This window comes from Phyllostomus discolor, chromosome 5 (assembly GCF_004126475.2).
Source record: "Phyllostomus discolor isolate MPI-MPIP mPhyDis1 chromosome 5, mPhyDis1.pri.v3, whole genome shotgun sequence".
NCBI lineage: Eukaryota > Metazoa > Chordata > Mammalia > Chiroptera > Phyllostomidae > Phyllostomus > Phyllostomus discolor.
The window spans coordinates 170829386-170849809 of NC_040907.2; the positions used below are offsets into that span (position 1 = coordinate 170829386).

General features: G+C 45.0%; 2 protein-coding genes across 2 annotated transcripts in view; one reads left to right on the forward strand and one right to left on the reverse strand.

Annotated features, from left to right (window-relative positions):
• Positions 1 to 754: 754 nt before the first annotated feature.
• Positions 755 to 18861, reverse strand: LOC118500933 (serine/arginine repetitive matrix protein 1-like). Its single transcript, XM_036027438.1, has 2 exons — positions 18788 to 18861; positions 755 to 1350 (listed from the first exon to the last, which is right to left on the reverse strand). The coding sequence occupies exons 1-2, from the start codon at positions 18802 to 18804 to the stop codon at positions 870 to 872; spliced, it is 498 nt and encodes a 165-aa protein (XP_035883331.1). The 5' UTR covers positions 18805 to 18861; the 3' UTR covers positions 755 to 869.
• ZRANB1 (zinc finger RANBP2-type containing 1) overlaps positions 17332 to 20424 on the forward strand; it is a 34467-nt gene continuing 31374 nt past the window's right edge. Inside the window, exons 1-2 of the mRNA XM_028512405.2 lie at positions 17332 to 17519; positions 18790 to 19640. Of these exons, the coding sequence (XP_028368206.2) occupies positions 17479 to 17519; positions 18790 to 19640 (892 nt within the window). The 5' untranslated portion in view covers positions 17332 to 17478. The remainder of the gene's footprint in view (positions 17520 to 18789; positions 19641 to 20424) is intronic.

Consider the following 20424-nt stretch of genomic DNA (forward strand, 5'->3'; position numbering starts at 1 on the left):
TTTAAAAAAGCTGTACCGCTTTAAAAAGTTGCCGTGTTTTACCATCTTTCAAATTCTTGAAATAAAATTTGAAGTATGAAAAACACAGGGCGACATCTCACTGGGAAAAAAACCAAGTTCTCCGGCTGGACAAATTTGACATCCTTATGGGGTTTTAGAAAACGGCCAAATGACCGACTCTTTGGTCATATTTGCAAAAACAAAATATACAAAATACATCACCAGAAAACACTTTCTTTAGAACTTGGGCTCTGGGGATTCATCTGGCAGTATTTTTTTCCACGGCTGTAATTTATTCTGTGCCTTAAACTTACACTTCACAGAAAGGTAACCATCTCTAAGTTAGGAAATAGAAAAGAGCTTTTATTTAAAAAAAAAAAAAACCCTTTATTTTGTTGATATACAATTGACATACAACGCCATGACTTTTCATCATACATATGCCCGCACACACGTAATACACGTTAGAAGTATACGCACACCGCCTCGAAGGTAAAAAAAGCCATTGTAAGCATATATGAAAATGAGACTATCACAGGCAACCTAATACACACTCGTCTTCCAGGTGTGCGGAATGGAGAAAAGCGAAGCCGACTCTGTTAAGCAATCACCAGGGAGACGTGAGACTCGCAGGCTGACTCCTCACCCCGGTGAATCCGCTAAAGACGGGGGGAAGAGGGAGTCGCACATCGCGCGAGAACGCGCCCCTCCTCCCATCCCATCCCCGCCCCCCCCCGCCCCGGGACTGAGCCGCACGGTCTGCGTGTCCCCCGGCCCGCGCCCTTCCGGCGTGCCCCGCAAGCCGCCGGGGTCCGTAAGCCCCCCGCTCCCCGACCGCCTCACAATCGGGGCCGGGCGCCGGCTTGACGTCACCGTTCCGCGGCCCGCCTCCTGCGCCCGGAAAGAAGCGGCCGCCCATTGGCTGCGCCGCCACGGCCTCCGGACCAATGATAGTGCGGCGAGCGCCGGGGTCCCGCCTTGACGTCGCGCTGCTCGCCGTGGGGCTGATTTGGCTCCGGGGCCGCTCGCCGCCGCCATTGCGATCCCGCAGCGCCCGAGGTCGTCCCTCGTCTTCTGTCCCCCGACCCCCAGACGCCCCCGCGCCTCCGCGCCCGCTCCCCGCCCCTCCGCCCCCGCCCCCGGCAGCCGGGAGCCGCGCGCGGGCCCGCGGAGACCATGTCCTGACTGAGAGGAGAGGGCGGAGGCGGCGCGGGGGGAGGCGGAGAGGGGCCGGGCTCGGCTCGTCGCCGCGGGCTGCTCGGGAGTCGCCGCCGCCGCCGCCGCCGCCGCCGGGCGCCGAGGTCCGGACGGGGAGGAGAAGCAGGAGCTGGAGGAGGAGCCGCCGCCGCCGCCGCCAGGTAAGCGGGCCCGGGAGGGCGCCCCGCCGCAGGCCCCCCGCAACCCCGCCGCGGCCTCCTCGGCCTCGACCCCAGACCGCCGAGTCTACTCCGGTACGCCAGGCGCGGGGAGGCGCGGGAGCGGGGCCCGGCCGGCCGCCGCCGCGCTTCCATTTTGGGCTTCCCCGGTGCGGGACGGGCCTGGCCCGTGGGAGGTGGGTCCGCCCGGCTTGTTTACCGACTGTCGATCAGCTGCGGCTGGACGCGCCGCCCGCCCTGCCACCTCTCTTCCGCCAGATTCTCCCCTTCCCCCCAGCTCCTCTTCCTGCCACCTCCCGAGGGTGGGGGGTGTGAGTGGGTTTTGCTCCCACTCTGCGGCAGGCCGTAAAATACTTGGTCCGTCGTCACAAGTTGGTGCTGGTTTCCGAACTTGTGTTTCTGTGTGCTGGCCTTTTCCTCTCCGCTCCTCCCGCGGCAGCCTCCGTGGCTGCCATTTCTGTTTTAAAATAAAGGTGGGGGGCGACGGGGGCGGGGCGCAGGACCTGGCACCATCGGAAGGATTGCCTACCTTTCTCGCTCCCAATAACGATGGTTCTTGCAGGGATCTGTTACTTTCTCCGCGGTGGTTTGGTGTGGGCACTTCGCAGACAAAAGGACTGGAATGAATACTTGCATTAAGCGCGAGGGACAGGCAGTTTAGGTGCAGCCTGGAAGTTTGAACTGGCCCATTATCTTTGAGGTGCACGGGCGTTTTGAAACTTTCTTGCAGAGGATTTTGATTTCAGTCATTTGAATTCCCTTTTCTGTAACTTGGCAGACTCTCAGGGGAAACGCTGTCCCCTCTACCCAGTGTTTTGGTCTGTATGATCTACAGTGGTGTCAGCAGGTTTAATGTACAAGAACGTTGTTTTAGTATCACAGTCGAAGAGAAATCTTGAGCTCTTGGATATGTTGTATAACGAGTGGTTCTTCTGTCAGTGGTCCCTTTTAAGTCGCTTCTTTATCACTTGGGTGACCTCAGGCGTGCTTCTGTTTGTATCAGACATGGGCGACTCTGTACCAGCCATAAACCAGGGAAACTAAGGAATTTTGATCTTGACTTCTGCCATGGGTCTTGGGAAAGTCACCTAAGTTACGTCTGAAAAATAAAGCTGGATTTCTCCTTATTATTGTTAGTTAAATGAGGTACTTTTAAAGGAATATAGAACCTTGTTCCTCCCCGTTTTTTTCGATTTTATGAGAAGATAGGCAGTCACCTCTTTATACTAAAATTTTGTGACATTGTTTTTATTTGGGTATTGGGGGCTAGGAAGACGGTAGTGACATTATACTCTTTTGGGGAGGATATCATTTGGTGTGAGGGACTTCTGTTTCCGTTGGTATTTCAACACTTTCTTAGTGCTTCAGAGCACTGAGACGCCCATTTATTTACTCTTGAAGTGTGTTTGGGTTAATATGATGAACTCACTCACGGTAGTAGATTTTAAGCTTATGGTCTTGATCCAGCTCTGCAGGCCGATCAGGGTTGTGGCGTATGTATGGCATCTGAAGTGTGAGGGTGCACTCACATAATTTTGGAGGTACACTGCCTTCCTCCCTCGTGTAATTGATACAGTGGGAGTTGTTTGTCACACTTTACACTTAGCCAGCTTTTATAATACATGGAAACTTGAAGTGGGAGTTGCAAAAGTAGACTACATTATTTAACTGGACCCACTGTTACTTTTTGAGGATTGGTGTCCCCCCCCCCCCCCCCCCCCCCCCCCCAGATAATACCCTCGTGTCCCTGGGCTTAGGCGTGTTTTCCCCGGGATGAGTTGTTTCATTCGCAGTATTCGTGTCCCGCGTATGCTTTAGATGAGTAAGATCCTGCATATCTTAACATTCTCACTTGCATCACAACATAAAAACTTCCAGAACATTCCTTATTACATGCAGAGGAAAGTTTAAGCTCCTTAGCATAGTGGTCAGGTTTCTCTGTAATCGGGCCCTGGTCCGCTTTGCAGACTTGACCCTCACTCTGACCTTTGTGAGTCCTTAGTTCCAGCCAAATGAGTTTATTTGTTCCTGTGAGGAGCCTCTTTCTGTTTAAACTCTCTTCTGCTTGTATTCGTGGATTTGCTTTACTCTGGGCTCAGTTGGTTCCTGTCTTCTGAGAAGCCGTTTGGGTGACTTCACCCCACGGGATCCGTTCACTCCTGTCTTGTGTAGGACTCTGTCATCCTTTTTATTTTTTCGAGCATATGCTGGCCTGGATTTCAATGTATGTTTCTATGTCTTTATTCTGCTTCCTCATTAGATTTTTAGGACCTCTGAGAAATGAGTATGAACCCTAAACCTGATACCTGTAGAGACCACTTACCATTTATTCAGCACTGAATGAATATATGCGTTCCTAGCTTGACAAAGTAGTTTTGGTTGTAGAGGTTCTAGGATATGCAGTCTGTACTCTCATACGTATTGGAGTTTCTGGGGCTTGGATGATTTATGAGACAAAATATTTGAAATTATAGCTGCCTGTAAAAAAACGTTGTGGGTCAGTATGTTTATGTCTGTATCAGCACACTTTTCTTTCTGTGGGGGATGCTCAACATTTTTATAATGATCGAGTCTTATTATTCAAACAGAAACAAGTACTGCACTTCCATGGTTCAGATTCGAGCGTGAGGCAAGTTCTTCCTTTTGAGTGCGGCACCAGTGGCGCTCAGGGTGGGTGTGCAGTGTGTGTAGCGTGTTGGTAACATTTGGCATCATGGGAGGGAGGAAGAAATCTGCAGTCTCGGTTTGCATCCTTAACCTCAGACGTTGGCAGCTTGTGTCATTGATCATGAGGCAGATGAGACTCGGGAGAATGTGTGATTCACTGCTACCTGCCAGCACTGTTTGGAGAAGACACAGACAAGCCGGCCCACGGTATTTTTGTACACCGTGGAGGCTGCATGTAATTACAGAGTCCGCGGGGTGGGTGCTGATGCAGTTGGGAAACAGGTGTGTATGTTTCTGTTGTGTTGTGTGTGAGTAAAAGGCCTGGCATTTTATGGGTACATAATCTTGTGGCAGTAAACTACCTTGATTGCATCCGTGTGGAAACTTGTCCTCTTTCTCCAATTCATCAAAATATTTTTTCCCTTGAAATTGACTGATTTTTAGGAAGTACTTTACATAACTTTATTTAGGCTTCAGAAACCTTTTTAGCTTAATTAAAGCTAAAATTAGCTAATAAACTTTTCAGAAATGCTAGACATTTTTATATAGTGTGCTTGCATTTGTAAAAGGTACTGTCATGGAATCAGACCAGTAATTTTACCACTTGAGAAATTTGGATCGGTTAGTATTCTTTGCTTTTTTGGGAAGGTGGTATTTTGGTTAAGATGAAATTTTTGACAATAGCCATCAGTTTGAATTTTAAAGTGGAGGCTGATCTGGTAAATTGAATAGAAAGTTGATAGTTTTTCAGTTACCTAGTGAAATTGAACTTTTTAGTAATAAAAACACTAATTTTCTGTTTTTTTTTATAGTTTATGTTATTGAGGACAAACTGTCCCACCCCCTGCTCTACCAACACAACCCAATTTCTTTTCCATCCTTCGACAAGTCAAATTTTTATGTGGATTGAATTAACATAAATAAGTATTTGGATAGATAAGGCATTATTGGAAATCATTTGCATATTGTGGGGAAGAGAAGAATTCGTCTTTTCCTCTGCTTCTTTTGGCTGGCTGAAAAATCAATAGGAGGTAGACTGACAAGAGAAAATAAAATTTAATTTTGTGCACACGGGACCCCACATACATGAGAGCGTTAGAGACCCCATGTGCACGACGGATTCAGAGACAGAAAGTGGGGTGAGATACAGTATAGGACATCCCGAGCTCAGGTTGAGGTCAGGGGCCTTGGGGGTTCAGAGCTCGTTGCAGGGCATGAAGAGCAGACCTTTGGTAAATGGAAGTGAGCCCTTCCCTGGGGATAGGTCAGAAGTCGTTGTCTCTGGGAATTTCTTATGGATGAGGCCTCTCATTCAGAGCTTTCTGGGTACCTAAGGGTGGGGATACTCCTGAAACCAAAATTGCCTTCAGCTCCTGACAGTCTGCATGCCGCCGAGGCACATCTTGCTCATTCTGGACCCCCACAGCACCTTTCCACTTTTTTCTTGTTTTTTTTTTTTTTTTTTTTTTTTTAAGTAACAGCTTCATTGAGGTTTATTTCATATACCATGGAATTCATCTTTTATGGTATGTGCTTGTGCGACTAGCACCACTGTCCAGAACGTTTTCATCGTCTGAAAAGAGACCTGTGCCCATGAGCAGTCAGTCCTTTCTTCCTTCGCCAGAGCTCTTGGCAACCACAGATCTGCTTCTCCGGATTGATAGTCCATTGTGTGTGTTTACTGATTGGTGGGTACCTAGGTGGTTTCCACTTTCTGTCTCTCGTGAACTCTGTGTACACGTTATTGTGTAGACACATGTTTTCACTTCTCTTGGGTGTACACCTAGGAGTGGACTTGCTGGGCCATGTGGTGGTTACTCTGTGTTTGACCTTTGGAACTGCCCGACTGCTCTCCCAAGCGGTTGCCCCGATTTACAGTTCTACCGGCAGCCAGGGAGGGCTCTGTTTCCCTGCGCCCTCTGATCTGATCGACTCTTGCTGCTGCCAGTCTTCGTTACTGCAGCCATGCTAGTAAGGTGGCACCTCCCAGTTCTTACTTGCGTTTTCTTCGTGGTGCTGAGCATCTTTTCTTGGGGGCGGGGGGCATTTGTGTATCTTCATCAGAGAAATGTCTGTTCTAATCCTTTGCCCACTTTCCAGTTGGGTTATTTGTCTTCTTTTGAGATCAGACGAGATCAGGCGCGTTCAGGATGGTGTGGCTGTGGGCTCTTTGTCTTATTGTTGAGTTGTTCGAGTTCTTTATGTATTCTGGATACAGGTCAGGTAAATGACTTGTAGATAGTTCCTCCTATTTTGTGAGTTGTCTTTTTAGTTTCTTGAGGTGGCCCTTGAAGCACAGAAGGTTTTAATGTTGATGTAGTCCAGTTTATCTATGTTTTCTTTGGTCACCGATGCTTTTGGTGCCATCATTAGGAAAATCATTGCCCAATCCATGATCAGGAAGACGCACACCTGTGTTTTCTTCCAAGAATTTTAGTTCTTGTAGTCAGGTTTACGATAGTTCTGAGTTGTTTCGTATATAGTATGAGATGTAAAAATGCAGACCCAAATATTTTTTAGAGACAGCCATAATTTCAAATATTTTGTCTCATTAATCATCAAAATCCCAGAAATGCATATCCTAGAACCTCTACAACCAAAACTACTTTGTCAAACTAGGAACACATATATTCAGTGCTGAACAAATGGTATACGGTCTTTATAGATACAGTGTTGAGGGTTCATACCCAGTTTTCAGCGGTCTTAAAAATCTAACAGAGAAGTAGAGTAAAGACATAAAAAGATAAATTGAAACCCAGGCTAGCATATGCTAAGAAAAAGCGGGACAACATTCTGCGCAGAAGCAACCATATGAGCGAAGACATGAAAGTCTCCAAGTTTAAGGACGAGCGGAGGGTCCAGTGTGGCTGATGTATGCGGCTGAAGTTGGAGAGACATTCCTAGCCCTTGGCTGTGAGTGCCCTTCAGGGCTTGACCCCCATTCCCCCACAGCTAGTCTTGTCAAGGGGCTGGAAACAAGGAGGAGCGATCCTCTTCAGTGTGGGCCGTCGTTACAGAGGGGAGGAGGGAACAGTCCCCCCCACCGTGTGTGTGCGCACTGGAGTGTGTGTGTGGGGGGGGGAGAGGGGGTGTGCTGGGGGATGTATTTTTGTACTGAGTTGAAGTCTGAGGGCATTGCTTTCATAGAAATTCATTCAGCAAATTAATTATTTGATATCTACCTTGTGATCTGATATTGTTTAGGATTTTTACAAAGTAGATGACGAAAAACACTGTCACAAAAGCTACCGAAATTATGTCCTGGCTGGTGTGGCTCAGTGGATTGAGTGCTAGCCTGAGAACTGGAAGGTTGCTGGTTCGATTCCCAGCCAGGGCACATGCCTGGGTTACAGGCTAGTTCCTCAGTGGGGGCGTGCGACAGGCAACTGGATCTCTTACACATGTCTGTTTCTCTCCCTCCCTTCCCCGTCTTTCTAAAAATAAATAAAATCTTTTAAAAAACTACTGAAATTAAAACATTTATTCATGACCTGTTCAGTGTTCCGCGTTTGAGAGAGTAACTACTAGATGTTGAGATAACCCTGTGCACAAGACAAAGTCCGTTACCTGTATTTACATTCTAGTGTGGAGAGACAGTTAAGGAGCAAGTGAGAGAAAGAAAGCCAGGTCACGATGAGTGCGCTGTGCAGGTGATGAAGGCAGGGAGGTGGCTGGACTGCTCAGGAGAAACCTCAGGGACTGCTACTTAAACCTGGGTCTCTGTGGCAGTAGCTGGCCACGTGAGAATCTGCAGAAGGAGCCTTCTAGGCAGAGGAGACAAAATGCTTAAGGTGAGAATGATCTTGCTGTGTAAGGAACAGAACAAAACCCACTTTTTAAAAATAGATTTTTATTTATTTTTATAGGTGGGGTGGGAGGGAGAAAGTGAGGGAGAGAAATGTCAGTGTGTGGTTGCCTTTTGTGTGCCCTCTACTGGGGACCTGGCCCACAACCCAGGCATGTGCCTTGACTGGAATCGAACCAGCGACCTTTCAGTTTGTAGGCTGGTACTTGATCCACTGAGCCACACCAGCCAGGGCTCATTACTGTTTTTTATGAAGGCAAAATAAAATCTCATCATGTGTTGCAGTTAAGTTACCATGTTTTTAACAATCTCCTTTAATTGGAACAGTAAAGTATTTCTTTGCTTTTCATGATACTGATTTTTTGAAGAATGTAGGACTAGTTTTGTAGAAAGTCTCTTAATACAGTATATCTGATGTTTTTTCATGATTTGAGTTAGAACATGCACTTTTTCGGCAAGAATGCCACAGAAGTGATGCTGTGTTCTTAGTGCAGCGTATCGAGAGGCAGATGGTATGATTGGTTACGGGCCTGGGTAACTTTGCTCAGGGTTGTCTACTGGGCTTTATGACATACCAGTTAGTGCTGAGGAGGGGCACTTGGAGACTGTTTAAATGCCCTGTTAATACTCAAACTTTTGCCCATGTGTTCTGACATTCATCGGTGATTATTTTCTAAATCTGTTGTGAAGATTTCTGGTGCTGATTTTCTAACCCACTTATGCTTTTTTTCCCCCCACTTAGTTGGCTTTCCACTGTAAGGAAGAGCTTTATCTTCCTTTTTATTTGTGTATTTATCTGTACTTGTGTAGACATGGGTTTTTATACTGTTATTTTTTATGCTCAAGTTGATTCAGATTTGGCCAGTTGGGAATGCTTCATGCTAATTTCTGTATCCTCTTTCTTTTTAATTGAAGGTTTTTAGGTGTGAATATATTGCAAACTGGGTATTTTTTAAAAAGATTTTATTTAGTTTTAGAGAGGGGGAAGGGAGAAAGCGGGAGAGAAATCTCGATGTGAGAGAGAAACATTGATCAGCTGCTTCTCATACATGCCCCAACTGGGGCCGGAACCCTCATCCCAGGCCCTGCTCTGACTGGGAATTGAACTGGTGGCCATTTGTTTTGTGGAACAATGAATGCCCACCCAACTGAGCCACACTGGTCAGGGCAAATTGGGTATTTCTTAGAGTGATTTAGGTTCACATTAAAAGTTTCTCTGACCTTTTTAAAACTACCCATCATTCTTTGAGAACAGATTTTTTTCAAAAAGAAAATGTTTCCTGTGTATTAGATTTGAAAACTTTGTTGTGAAGCAGATTTTAAAAAATAGACTTTTATTTTGTAGAGCTTAGGTTCACAGCAAAATTGAGGAGAAAGTAGAGTTTTCCTATCCCCTGCCCCCAGATATACATAACCTTCTGTCAACATCCCAAAAAAGGTGCCTTTGTTGCAGTGGATGGATCTAGTACGGTGTGCCTTTTATCAGCCAGAGCCTTGTTTACTTTCAGGCTCCCTCATGGCGCCTGCGTTGTGTGGGCTTCGGTAACTGTATGATGACAGGTAACCAGCGCTGCAGTGCCTTCTAGAATAGCTCCGTGGCCTTAAAAGTCCTCCGTGCTCTGCCAGTTCACCCTTTCCTCCCTTCAACCCTGATGTCAGCTGATCTTTTTATTGTCTCCATAGTTTTGCCTTTTTTAGAGTGTCATATAGTTGGAATCATGCAGTATATAATCATTTCAGATTGGCTTCTTTTGCTTAGTAATATGCATTTAAGATCCCTCTGTGTCTTTTCATGGCTTGACAGCTCACTTCCTTTTAGTATTGAGTAATACTTAATTGTCTGAATGTACTGTAGTTTACTTGTCCATTCACCTACTGAAGGACATCTTGGTCGCTTGCTTGCAAGTGTTGGCAATTATGGATAAAGCTGCTGTGAAAGCCCACGTGCAGGCTTCTGTGTGGACATAATTTTCCAGCTCCTTTGGGTAAATACCAGCGTGCACAGTTGCTGGATCTTATGGTAAGAACATGTTTAGTTTTGTAAGAAACTGCCAAACTCGCTTCTAAGTGGCTGTATCATTTGCATTCCTGCCAGCAGCATCCTTATCAGCATTTGGCAATGTCAGTATCCTGCGTTTTGGTGATTTTAGTAGGTGTGTAATGATGTCTCACTGATGTTTGAGTTTGCAGTTCCCTGCTGACATACGACACTGAGCACTTTTTCATAGCTTGTTTGCTGTCTGTATATCCTCATTGGTGAGGTGTCTGTTCAGGTCTTTTGCCCATGTTTTAATCGGGTTTTTTCTTTTCTTTTTTTTTTAGATTTTATTTATTTACTTTTTAGAGAGAGGTAGGGAGGGAGGGAGAAAGAGAAGGAGAGAAACATGGATCGGTTGCCTTTTGCACTCCTCCAACTGGGAGACCTGACTCAGAATCGAACCAGTGACCTTTCGGTTTGTAGGCTGTCGAGGGAGCCACACCAGCCAGCAAGTGTTTGTTTTCTTACTGTTGAGTTTCAAGAGTTCCTTGTATATTGGGTTGGCCAAAAAGTCCGTTTGTTTTTTTCTGTAAGGTGGCTGTAGTAGCACTTGGTTGTCTTTAACTTCATTCAAAACAGTTTTGCTAGATTGTATTGTGACAGCTGTCATACCAAAAAGAAAAAACTTATCAGAAGTAGTGAATTTTTATGTAGCCATTGTAATATTGAAAATGGAAGAAAATATGCAACATTTTTGGCATATGATGCTTTATTATTTCAAGAAAGGTAAAAATGCAACTGTAATGCAAAAAAAAAAAGATTTGTACAGTGTGTGGAGAAGGTGCTGTGACTGATCGAACGTGTCAGAAGTGGTTTGGGAAGTTCGTGCTGGAGAGTCCTCGCTGCACGATGCTCCCCGGTGGGGGAGACCAGCGGAAGCTGATAGCGATCCAATCTAGACATTAATTGAGAACAGTCAACGTTGTACCATGGGGGAAATAACTGATGTACTCAGAATATTCAAATCAGTATATTGGTGAAAATGAAAAGTGTCTTTTATGGAAAAAAAACATACGAACTTTGGGGCCAGCCTAGTATTTTGGATAACAGTCCTTTATCAGATACATCTTTTGCATATAGTTTCTCCTGTTTTCTGGCTTACATTGACAGTCTTTGGACAGGGCCCCCTCCAACCCCGTGGCCTGAACTATGTATTTTCTCAGCAGCCACCGGAGGGCGCACAGGAACTTGGGGCACATTCCAGAGTCTACTCCGGGTGCTCACAGGGAGCAGCTGCCCCCTCCCCTCTCAGTAGGTTCACGCCTGTCCTAGAACCGGGCTGCCCCAAGGTGACGGTGTGGAGCTCTGCTCCAAGGTGCCTGTCAGCTGAGCCTGGGTCCTCGGTGGAGCAGGCAGGGGCTCGTCCAGGTCCCGGGTACCCGGCTCCGCAAGTCCTCAGCGCTGGCCTCCAGGACCACTGTGCCGCCCACCACCTCCAGGGCTGCCTTGATCTTCGCCGCCCGAGCCTTGGCGATGTTCACTTTGATTCCCTGGGGCAGCGACTCCACCAGCTTCTTGGCGTGCACAAGGTTTGCGCCCAGGGTGTAGTTCTTCATTTCCCCGATCAGTTTCACTTTGTCCTCGGGCCTCGCCTCTGTCAGGCGGAAGGTGAAATGTGTCTGGTCTTTCTGTTCCGGGATTTACCCTTCTACTTCCGGGGCCGCTGCGCGCGGTGCCGACGCTGCGGACGCGTGGCAACTGTTGCCTGGAGAAACGGAGCGTGCCGCCCGGAAGCCGGAGACGGTGCCCCCGGGGGGTGAGCCACTGCCGGCAGCATTGCTCCGCAGGCGGGAAGGTCACACGTGGCCCCCGGGGAGGGTGGACAGTGTCTTGCAGAGCAGTTTTTAATTTTAACCAATCCAGTTTATCAATGATTTGTTCCACGGATTGTTCCTTTGGTGTTTATTTAAAAAGACATTGCCCTAGCCATGGTCATCTAGATTTCCTTTTTATTTTATTTTCTAGGGATTTTATAGCTCTGCATTTTACATTAGGCCTTTGATTGGTTTCCAGTTAATTTTTGTGAAGGGTGTGAGGTCTGTGTTTTAGAGTCATTTTTATTTGCATGGGCATGTCCAGTTGAGTACCATTTTTAAAAAAGACTATTTTTTCCCCATTGTATTGCCTTTCCTGCTCTCAAAGGTCAGTGGATACTGTGTACGTGGGTCTGTTTCTGGGCTCTGTGTTCTCTTCCATTGACCTGTGTGTTTCTTCCAGTGTCACAGTCTTGATTATTGTGGCTTGATGGTAGGTCTGGATATTCGGGTAGCCAGTCCCCTTTGTTTTTTCTCTGGCGCCGTGTTTACCATTGAGTCTCATGCTTCTCCACGTAAATGTGAGAATCAGTTTGTGGGTACTTACAAAATAACTTGTTGGGATTTTGAATGGGATTGCAGTGACTCTCTTGATTAAGAGAGTTGGTAAGAACTGAGATTTTTGACAGTGTTGTCTTCCTATCCATGAACACAGAATATCTCTTTATTTAGTTCTTTGATTTCTTTCATCAGAGTTCTGTAGTTTCCCTCAAATATATCTTGTACATACTTTGTTAGGGTTAGCTCTAAATATTTCAGTTCTGGGGCTGCTAATGTATGTGATAATATGTTTTTAATTTCAGACTTCATTGCTGGTATACAGGAAGGTAATTAACTTTTGTGTATTTTGTATCCTGTAATCATCACTTGTTAGCTCTAAGAATTGCTTTGTTTTTATTTCCTTTTCTTGTCTTACAGCATTAGCTAGAATTTCCAGTTCAGTGTTGAATGGCGTAGTGGAGAAGTGAGAGGGGCATCTTTGTCTTACAGGGAGAGTTTCTAGTTTCTCACCCTTAAGCATCATGTTAGGTGTAGGGTTCGGTTTTGCTTTTTGTTCATAGTCTTTATCAAGTTGAAGAAGTTCCCCCGTATTCCTAGTTTTCTGAGAGCTTTTTTGAAAATCAGGCCTGAGTGTTGAATTTTGTCAAATGCCTTTTCTGCATGTGTTCATGGGGCCCTGTGTGGTGGGTTTTTTTGTTTGTTCATGTTTGGAGCCTGCTGATAGGATGGGTTACAATTAGTGGAGTTCTGAACATGGAATGAGCCTTCTGTTATCTGGGATGAACTCCACTTGGTTGTGGCGTGTAATTCTTTTTACACATCGTTGGCTTAGTGTTGCTAGCTAGTACATGTCGAGGATTTTTGCATCTGTGCTCCTGGGAGACATTGAAAGTTCTCTCAGGAGACCTTTCGACACATTTCCTCCTCTTTTGTGAACTCTGCCTGTGATTTGTAGAAGGAAGCTATGATCTTAAGTTTTCCAAATGTTTTAAAATTGCTTCTCAAACACAAACCTCGTGTTTTATGATGAGACTCATCATTACGAATAGCAGTTTTAACACAATACTGTACAATATATTGCTTCCTGTTCCTTCTCTAGCCTTAGCAATCAAAGCCTTAATTTCAGTCTAGAATAACATTTGTCACCTTCCTGATAGATTTTAAAAACTTTTCATTATGGAAAATTTCAAGCGTGTGTATATGTATGGGATCTGTCTGGCAAAAGCCAGCCATTGTTAATATAATGAGAACAGTTTGCACAACATGGATGTAACCTGGCGGCCAAGGAGCGTGGACTGGAATGCGCATGCGTGAACAAGGACGCCTTCACTGTACTAGTCAGTGGGGGCAGTAGACGCCCCCACTGTGTACTGTGGGGGCGTCACATTCAAAATGACTGAGAGAGTGGAACAACTCACCTGCATCCCATTTTGCACGAAGCTTGAACATTCCTCCACAGAAACTGTTTGGATGATTCAGAAGGCTGCAGCTGTGGGCAACTGGTGATGGGCAGCCTCATCACAACAGTGCACCCGCTCACATGCTTCACGTCTTCTGCAGAGATTTTTGGTGGAGCATCAAACCACCCAGGTGACTCAGCCCCCTGCAACCCAGGTTGGGTGCCCCGGGACTTCTGGCTTTTCCTGAACCTCAAAAAATCACCTTTGAAAGGGGCGAGATTTCAGGCTGCCGATGAGATTCAGGGAAACACGACAAGGCAGCTGCTGGATACTGGGAGAACTGGGTGAGGTCCCAAGGTGCCTGCTTTGGAGGGGACTGAGGCGTCATTGTCCTGTGTAGTGTTTCTTGTATCTTGTATCTTTTTCAGTAAATGTCTTTTTCGTATTACATGGCGGAATACTTTCTGGACAGACCATACACACATGCACACACCCACATCCACATCCTTCTTCCTTTGTTGTTACTGCCTAGGAACCCAAGGAGTTGAGGGAGTTGAAATAGAGGCATTTGGCCGAATTACAAATTAAGTCCTAGTATGTAAAGATAAAGGATTCCTCTTGAAATGACTAGATTGTTTTTGTGAGATTTGGCATGCTGTAAGTTGATTTTGCGTCTATCAGTCTTTTAGTGAATGGATTACTAATTGTCTAGTGGTTTAAGAAAGTTTTTTTTAGCTCTGACTAGTGTGGCTCAGTGGATTGAGCATGGTCCTGCAAACTGAAAGGTCACTGGTTTGATTCCCAGTGAGGGCACATGCTTGGATTGTGGGTCAGGTCTTGGGGGTGTGCAAGAGGCAACTAGTTAATGTTTCTCTCCCTCTTTCCCCTTGCCACCCCCTCTCTCTAAAAATAGCCTTTAAAAGACAGTTTTTTAAAACACACAATTCTAACATATTACCATGTAAACTTTATATTCTTTATATTTTTACCTCAAAGTCACCAAGGCAGATGACCTAGGCCTTTGTTGTAACTAAGTTTACTTCGTCCAATTTGTCCACAGATTCCTGGGAAAGGGGCCTTAGCGAGTATGTTTTGTTCAGATGGCAGATAGTGGTGACCCCTGTAGAGGAGGGTGGTCAGCTCATTTTCGAGATTTGCTTATTCTAGGTTCTGTGTATGCAGTTTCACATAGATTTAGTGTTTGCAGAGGATACTGTAAAAGTTTTTGTACTTGTACCCTTTACAGGACTTGCGCAGCTAACCACGTCATCGTGCGTGCCTGTGGCGGTCCGTGGCAGACGCTCCCCGCTGAGGTCTCGCGCGGGAGTGGAGCCCGTCCTCTGGCATGTCTCTGGTGTGTCTGAGCTCGCGCGAAGCTCCGTGCTCCGCTTCCCAGGTGGCTCAGGGTGCTCTCCGCAGTGGGTCTCACGAAACTTGGGGCTGGCTCACGTTCCATGGCAGGAGAGTCCCCCAGCCAGCTTTTGAAAGCGTGGCTACCCGATGGAAAACGGAGGGCAGGGGCTGACAGAGGGAAACACAGGGTTCAGAGCTTAGCTCCGGGAGGAAATCCAGTGTGAGTGCCGGTGCCGGAGAAGCGAGGTTGCCGGACTCGAAGAGACTCGAAAAAACGCGACGAGAGAGATGAGACTTTGAACTGAGCCTTACAGGATGGACAGGGGTCACCAAAGTGTGTGTCTGTTGCACTTGGGTGTCTCAGGTGTGTCTTCACGTGTGTCTGGTCGAGGGCTGGTGGTACGTGCGTGAGTCTGGTGTGTGTTCTGTTGGGAGTGAGTGAGTGTGTCTGGGAGGCGGGGAGGGGTTGCTGAACTGCCTCAGAACGCCCTGCTGTTGGGAGAATTGCTCGGGTAGCCAGGAGCTGGGTGGGTTTAGAAAGGGATGGCACTCCGGAGGCTGTCAGAGGGGTCTGACCTGGCCCGGGACAGGGTTGATGGCAGCTGGGAGGGGAGAAAAGACTAGCAGTCGTGTCTTGTTCCCGTAAATAAGGCACCGGTTATGCAGATTTTGTTGTTGCTGTATTGTACTGGTTGGAGAGTGAATCATTGGATAGAATTGGAGATCTGTGTTTATGCAAAAATAGACTTGTAAATTAAATTTATTGTACTTGGACATATGAATATGTCTTAAAAGATATTTAGTAATTTTTTTTTTCAGTGTGCAATACCATCAGACCTGGGTGCTATTAAAAATGATTTTATGTCCTATTTAGGGATGTTTGACATCTGGAAGAAAGAGTGTACTTAGTGTTATTTTCATCTCAATAATGCAAAATCACCTAATTGAGCTGTTGTTATCTTTACTCTTACATTCCATTTACTGATTACCACCAGTATAAATGGCTCTCTCAAATAATCCTCTCCAGTGAATTTTAGCTTCAATTACCAAAAAGCAATATTCCTACAGTCTCAATTCTCTACTGAGTGGATACTGTATCTAATTCAGTGACATCATTATCTATTACAATGACCTTATCTTAAAACTCTTGACCTTGGTTTTGGTATTGTGTAGTTACTAGGAGTTCTGGAAAGGGCAGGCTGTTTACCAGACATTTATGACAATGATTCTTCGTTTTCTATGCTAGGCATTAGTTCCGTGAAGGTGAGCTAAGAGAATGTAATAATGTAAGGAAAGCTGTTTGGTTGAGTTTACGTACATCAAAGTGATCAAAGGATGCATGAAGTTTTGAGTGTGAATATTAGAAATAAAATAGTGATGTTAATTATGGTAGCCCTGGATGTGTCTATTATGTCGTTTGTTCTTGTAATGCTAAGTTTCCACTTGCTCATTTTAATTTCAAATAGTGTGAACAAGTAATTAATTTTATTCCTGAGAAACTAAAGGAAGACACTGCTTAATGAATATGAAAACTGCTATTAAATCTCGATTGTCCATTTCAGGGACGTTTCTGTGATTGTAGCTCCCTGACCTTCACATACTTGCCACACTGTGTGTGATCAGTGTGTACAAAGTGCGGTTCAAAATCTAAGCAAAGTGCATGCAAATTAGCTGAATCAGTGCATCCCCCCCCCCAATATATATGTAAAATATAGTTACTGAAGGAGGAAAAGACTTCAAAGCTGAATATAAGCAATTTATATAGGGTCTGGCACAAATAATACCCTTTTTAATTGCAAAATCTTTTATTACAAAATCATAAGCGTGTAATTCTGTAACATAACAATATCACACTCAAGCACTCATAGGGCATTTCAGGTGTAATGTCGAAATTGCTGTCTGTCTCAGAGCAGGACATTCACGTACCCTGTCAGCCACCCTCAAGCAAGCCTGCCTTCTGCCAGACTGTGTGTGCGTGCGTGCATGCGTGTGTGCGTGTGTGTGTGTTTTACTTACTTGTTTTGTGCCACCTTCCCCCTTCAGTAGTAACAAGCAGTGCAGAGAGCACTGGATTTAGTGCTACTGAGTTGGTATTACTGTGCCTATTGGTGCACTTCTGGTTAAGTTTCCACAGAAAAATGTCTTTCCATTGTTTAATTTGATCTGCCCAATCTGCTAATTTTATTGCTGTGTTAAATTAAAATTCTAAACATAGTAGTTCATTATTAAAAGGAATGAGTAGGATTAAAATAGATAATTAGTTAAAATAAAGCTTTAAAATACTTTTGAAACTGTACTTGAACAATGATTAAAATAAAATTAGAAAGAAAAAAATACTTCTGGATAAAGTAGCAGGCTTCAAGTGAAACCCAGTTTTGGTCTCCTTTACAGGAAGAGAGCTATTCAGTCAGACAGACCACCTGTCACGTTGTGCAGGCTCTCCCGAGGAAGTCAGAGTCTGAGCCAGCATGAAGACTGAGCCCTGTCTTCGCTCTGATTCGTAAACCATGCTTTTGTCCTAATCATGTGCAGAGTGGAGGTCATAGCATGGAAACTGAAATCTTAGTAAGTGACTTCTATTTCAGCTATTACATAGTAGCCTTTCTGACAGCGGGATTGCCCTTTAACAGAGTCCACGCTGAAAAGGGGAGTGAGGACTTGGCCAGCAGGGACATAATGCACTTACGGAGTGAAAGATGGAGCTCTCAGGTTCGGGAAAAACCCCCACGAAAGAGAAGCAAGAGTTTCTTTACTCTGTCTAGGATTTCTTTTACTTCTCCGGTTAGAAATAGGTGCAGACAACATGAATGTAGTTGAGAAGGGATTTGAGGAAACGGAGAGGCCGGCGTTAGTGGTCATTGCCTAAATTCGGGCGGTTTGATAGAAGAGTCATTATTAAATTCACATGTGAGCGTCTTCGTTTTATAAATTGGTTGTCATTAAACAGTGAAGTCTTCATTATAGTGTAGTGTTAGTAAGCCCAGTGTAGAATCCTAGGAAACTTTTAAATAGTGAATATATTTTTAATATGAATTGGATTTTGAGTATATTTTAAATACTGGATATTTTTGAGTGAATATCAAAATTATATTGGAGTGATACGCTAGTGGCTATCTAAGCGAAATTTCGTTAATTTCATTGTCCTGAGTATAGATGATTTACACTTTTTATGTTGTGCTTCAAACAGAACTAGATTGCGAGGAGATACAAGTATAGGCTATCATGCAGTTTTACTTGTTTCAGTGTTACTTTGTTAATTGTAAGGATTACTCCTCAACATCTTTCTTTTTTCACCTGTGCTTATTAAGAACAATGGACAATTAGTACTTTTAAGCTGCTTTTCTTCCTTAGCAAAAATGATAGGGTTGACTTCGACCTTACGATGCTGTACCTCGATAGTACACTAATCTGTGTTGTTCACAGTGTGAGAATGGTTATGTGTTGAAGATACTTGGTTTGTGTTCTTTCCCCGAGTCTTTTAACTGTTGGTTGCTTTTCTAAAGTGATGGTGATGACTGGCTGAAATGAAACATTTCTGTTAGCAGTTTCCCTATTTTAACCTCCTTTCCTCTTAAAGCAAGCCTCTTTATCTTCTGCCTCTCTCGCATTCTGAAATACAATTCCATCACATTCTGAGAGAGCTACGGTTTTTCTTTATAGATTTACCTCCTATGTCTATGAAAATCAAAAAGGAAAAGTATAGTTCAGTATGAAATCTTTACATGCGTCTTTTGAAAAATTTGTAAGTGGAAGTGCATTTTTATTTTGGGGGCATATTTTCAGAGGTGTGATTATGTAACTTTTGTATTAATAACCATGTCCTAATTATTTATAGCTTCCTGCTTGACATAACTCGCTTCAAGAAGTACACAATGTCAGAACGTGGAATTAAGTGGGCTTGTGAATATTGTACGTACGAGAACTGGCCGTCCGCCATCAAGTGTACCATGTGTCGTGCGCAGAGACCGAGCGGAACTATCATTACCGAAGACCCATTCAAAAGCGGGTCGAGCGACGTTGGTCGAGACTGGGACCCTTCTAGCACTGAAGGAGGAAGCAGTCCTTTGATATGCCCAGACTCCAGCGCGAGACCGAGGGTCAAGTCTTCGTACAGCATGGAAAATGCAAACAAATGGTCGTGCCACATGTGCACGTACTTGAACTGGCCGAGGGCAATCAGATGTACCCAGTGCTTGTCCCAGCGCAGGACCAGGAGCCCCACAGAGTCTCCTCAATCCTCGGGATCTGGTTCAAGGCCCGTTGCGTTTTCTGTTGACCCTTGTGAGGAATACAATGACAGAAATAAACCGAACACGAGGACCCAGCATTGGACTTGTTCTATTTGCACGTATGAGAACTGGGCCAAGGCCAAAAAATGTGTCGTCTGCGATCACCCCAGACCTAATAACATTGAAGCAATAGAGTTGGCAGAGACTGAAGAGGCTTCTTCGATCATAAATGAGCAAGACAGAGCTCGGTGGAGGGGGGGCTGCAGCAGCGGCAACAGCCAGAGAAGATCGCCCCCCACTGCGAAGCGGGACTCGGAAGTGAACATGGATTTTCAGAGGATCGAGCTGGCCGGTGCCGTTGGCAGCAAGGAGGAGCTTGAAGTAGACTTTAAAAAGCTAAAGCAAATTAAGAACAGGATGAAAAAGACCGATTGGCTCTTCCTCAATGCTTGTGTCGGTAAGTTTCTGCATTTTATTGAATGGGATGGGAAAAGCTACTGAAAGGACTTGAGAGAGATATGCAGGGTCAGTATTACTTAGCATTTAGTTCATTTACCACGATAGTACATTCATGATCTTGTAACAGCCTTGTTTTGAATTGCTTCTGTTTCATTGTCTATGTGTCTCTCCGTCAGGGAGAAGCACTTTCAGGTTAAAGCAGAGTTGTTTACACATCAGCAGTAAAACACATACCTGCAGTTTAAAACCGCTGCTCTGTTTACCGTAGCAGGATGTGACCGAGGAACCCCGGCTGCTGCTCCGGTGTTTGTAAACAGCGTGAGCATCTTGTGATGATAGAAGCTTGAGTCAGATGTTAAAAATATCACAAAAATGTGTGACTCCAAGGAGTCCCACAAACATAATACCGACCTTGAAAACACTGGTGTTAGTGTGACACGGACGGCGTGTGGTAGGTGATGCAGACTCTGTGAAACTGCTTTCACAAGGCCGCCTGATTCCATGGGGGCCTTGTGATTTCAGTGCTTTTCTAGGGGGGCCCTGGGTGTGGGTGCCAGCTTGCTGGCTCAGAGCTGTTCAAGGGCAGACGTGTTGTGAGCGAGCTACTTACGATCTAATTCCCAAAAGCAGTTGTTCGACTCTTCCATGTTTTCTCTAAGTAGACTAGCTACTTGAATTTGGTGATTTTCGTTTTTTGGATGGAGTGCTTACTTTGACATTTATTTTTGTAAAGGGAATGTTGAGTGACTACTAAAAAACACGCGGAATTGTGGCTTGGCTGT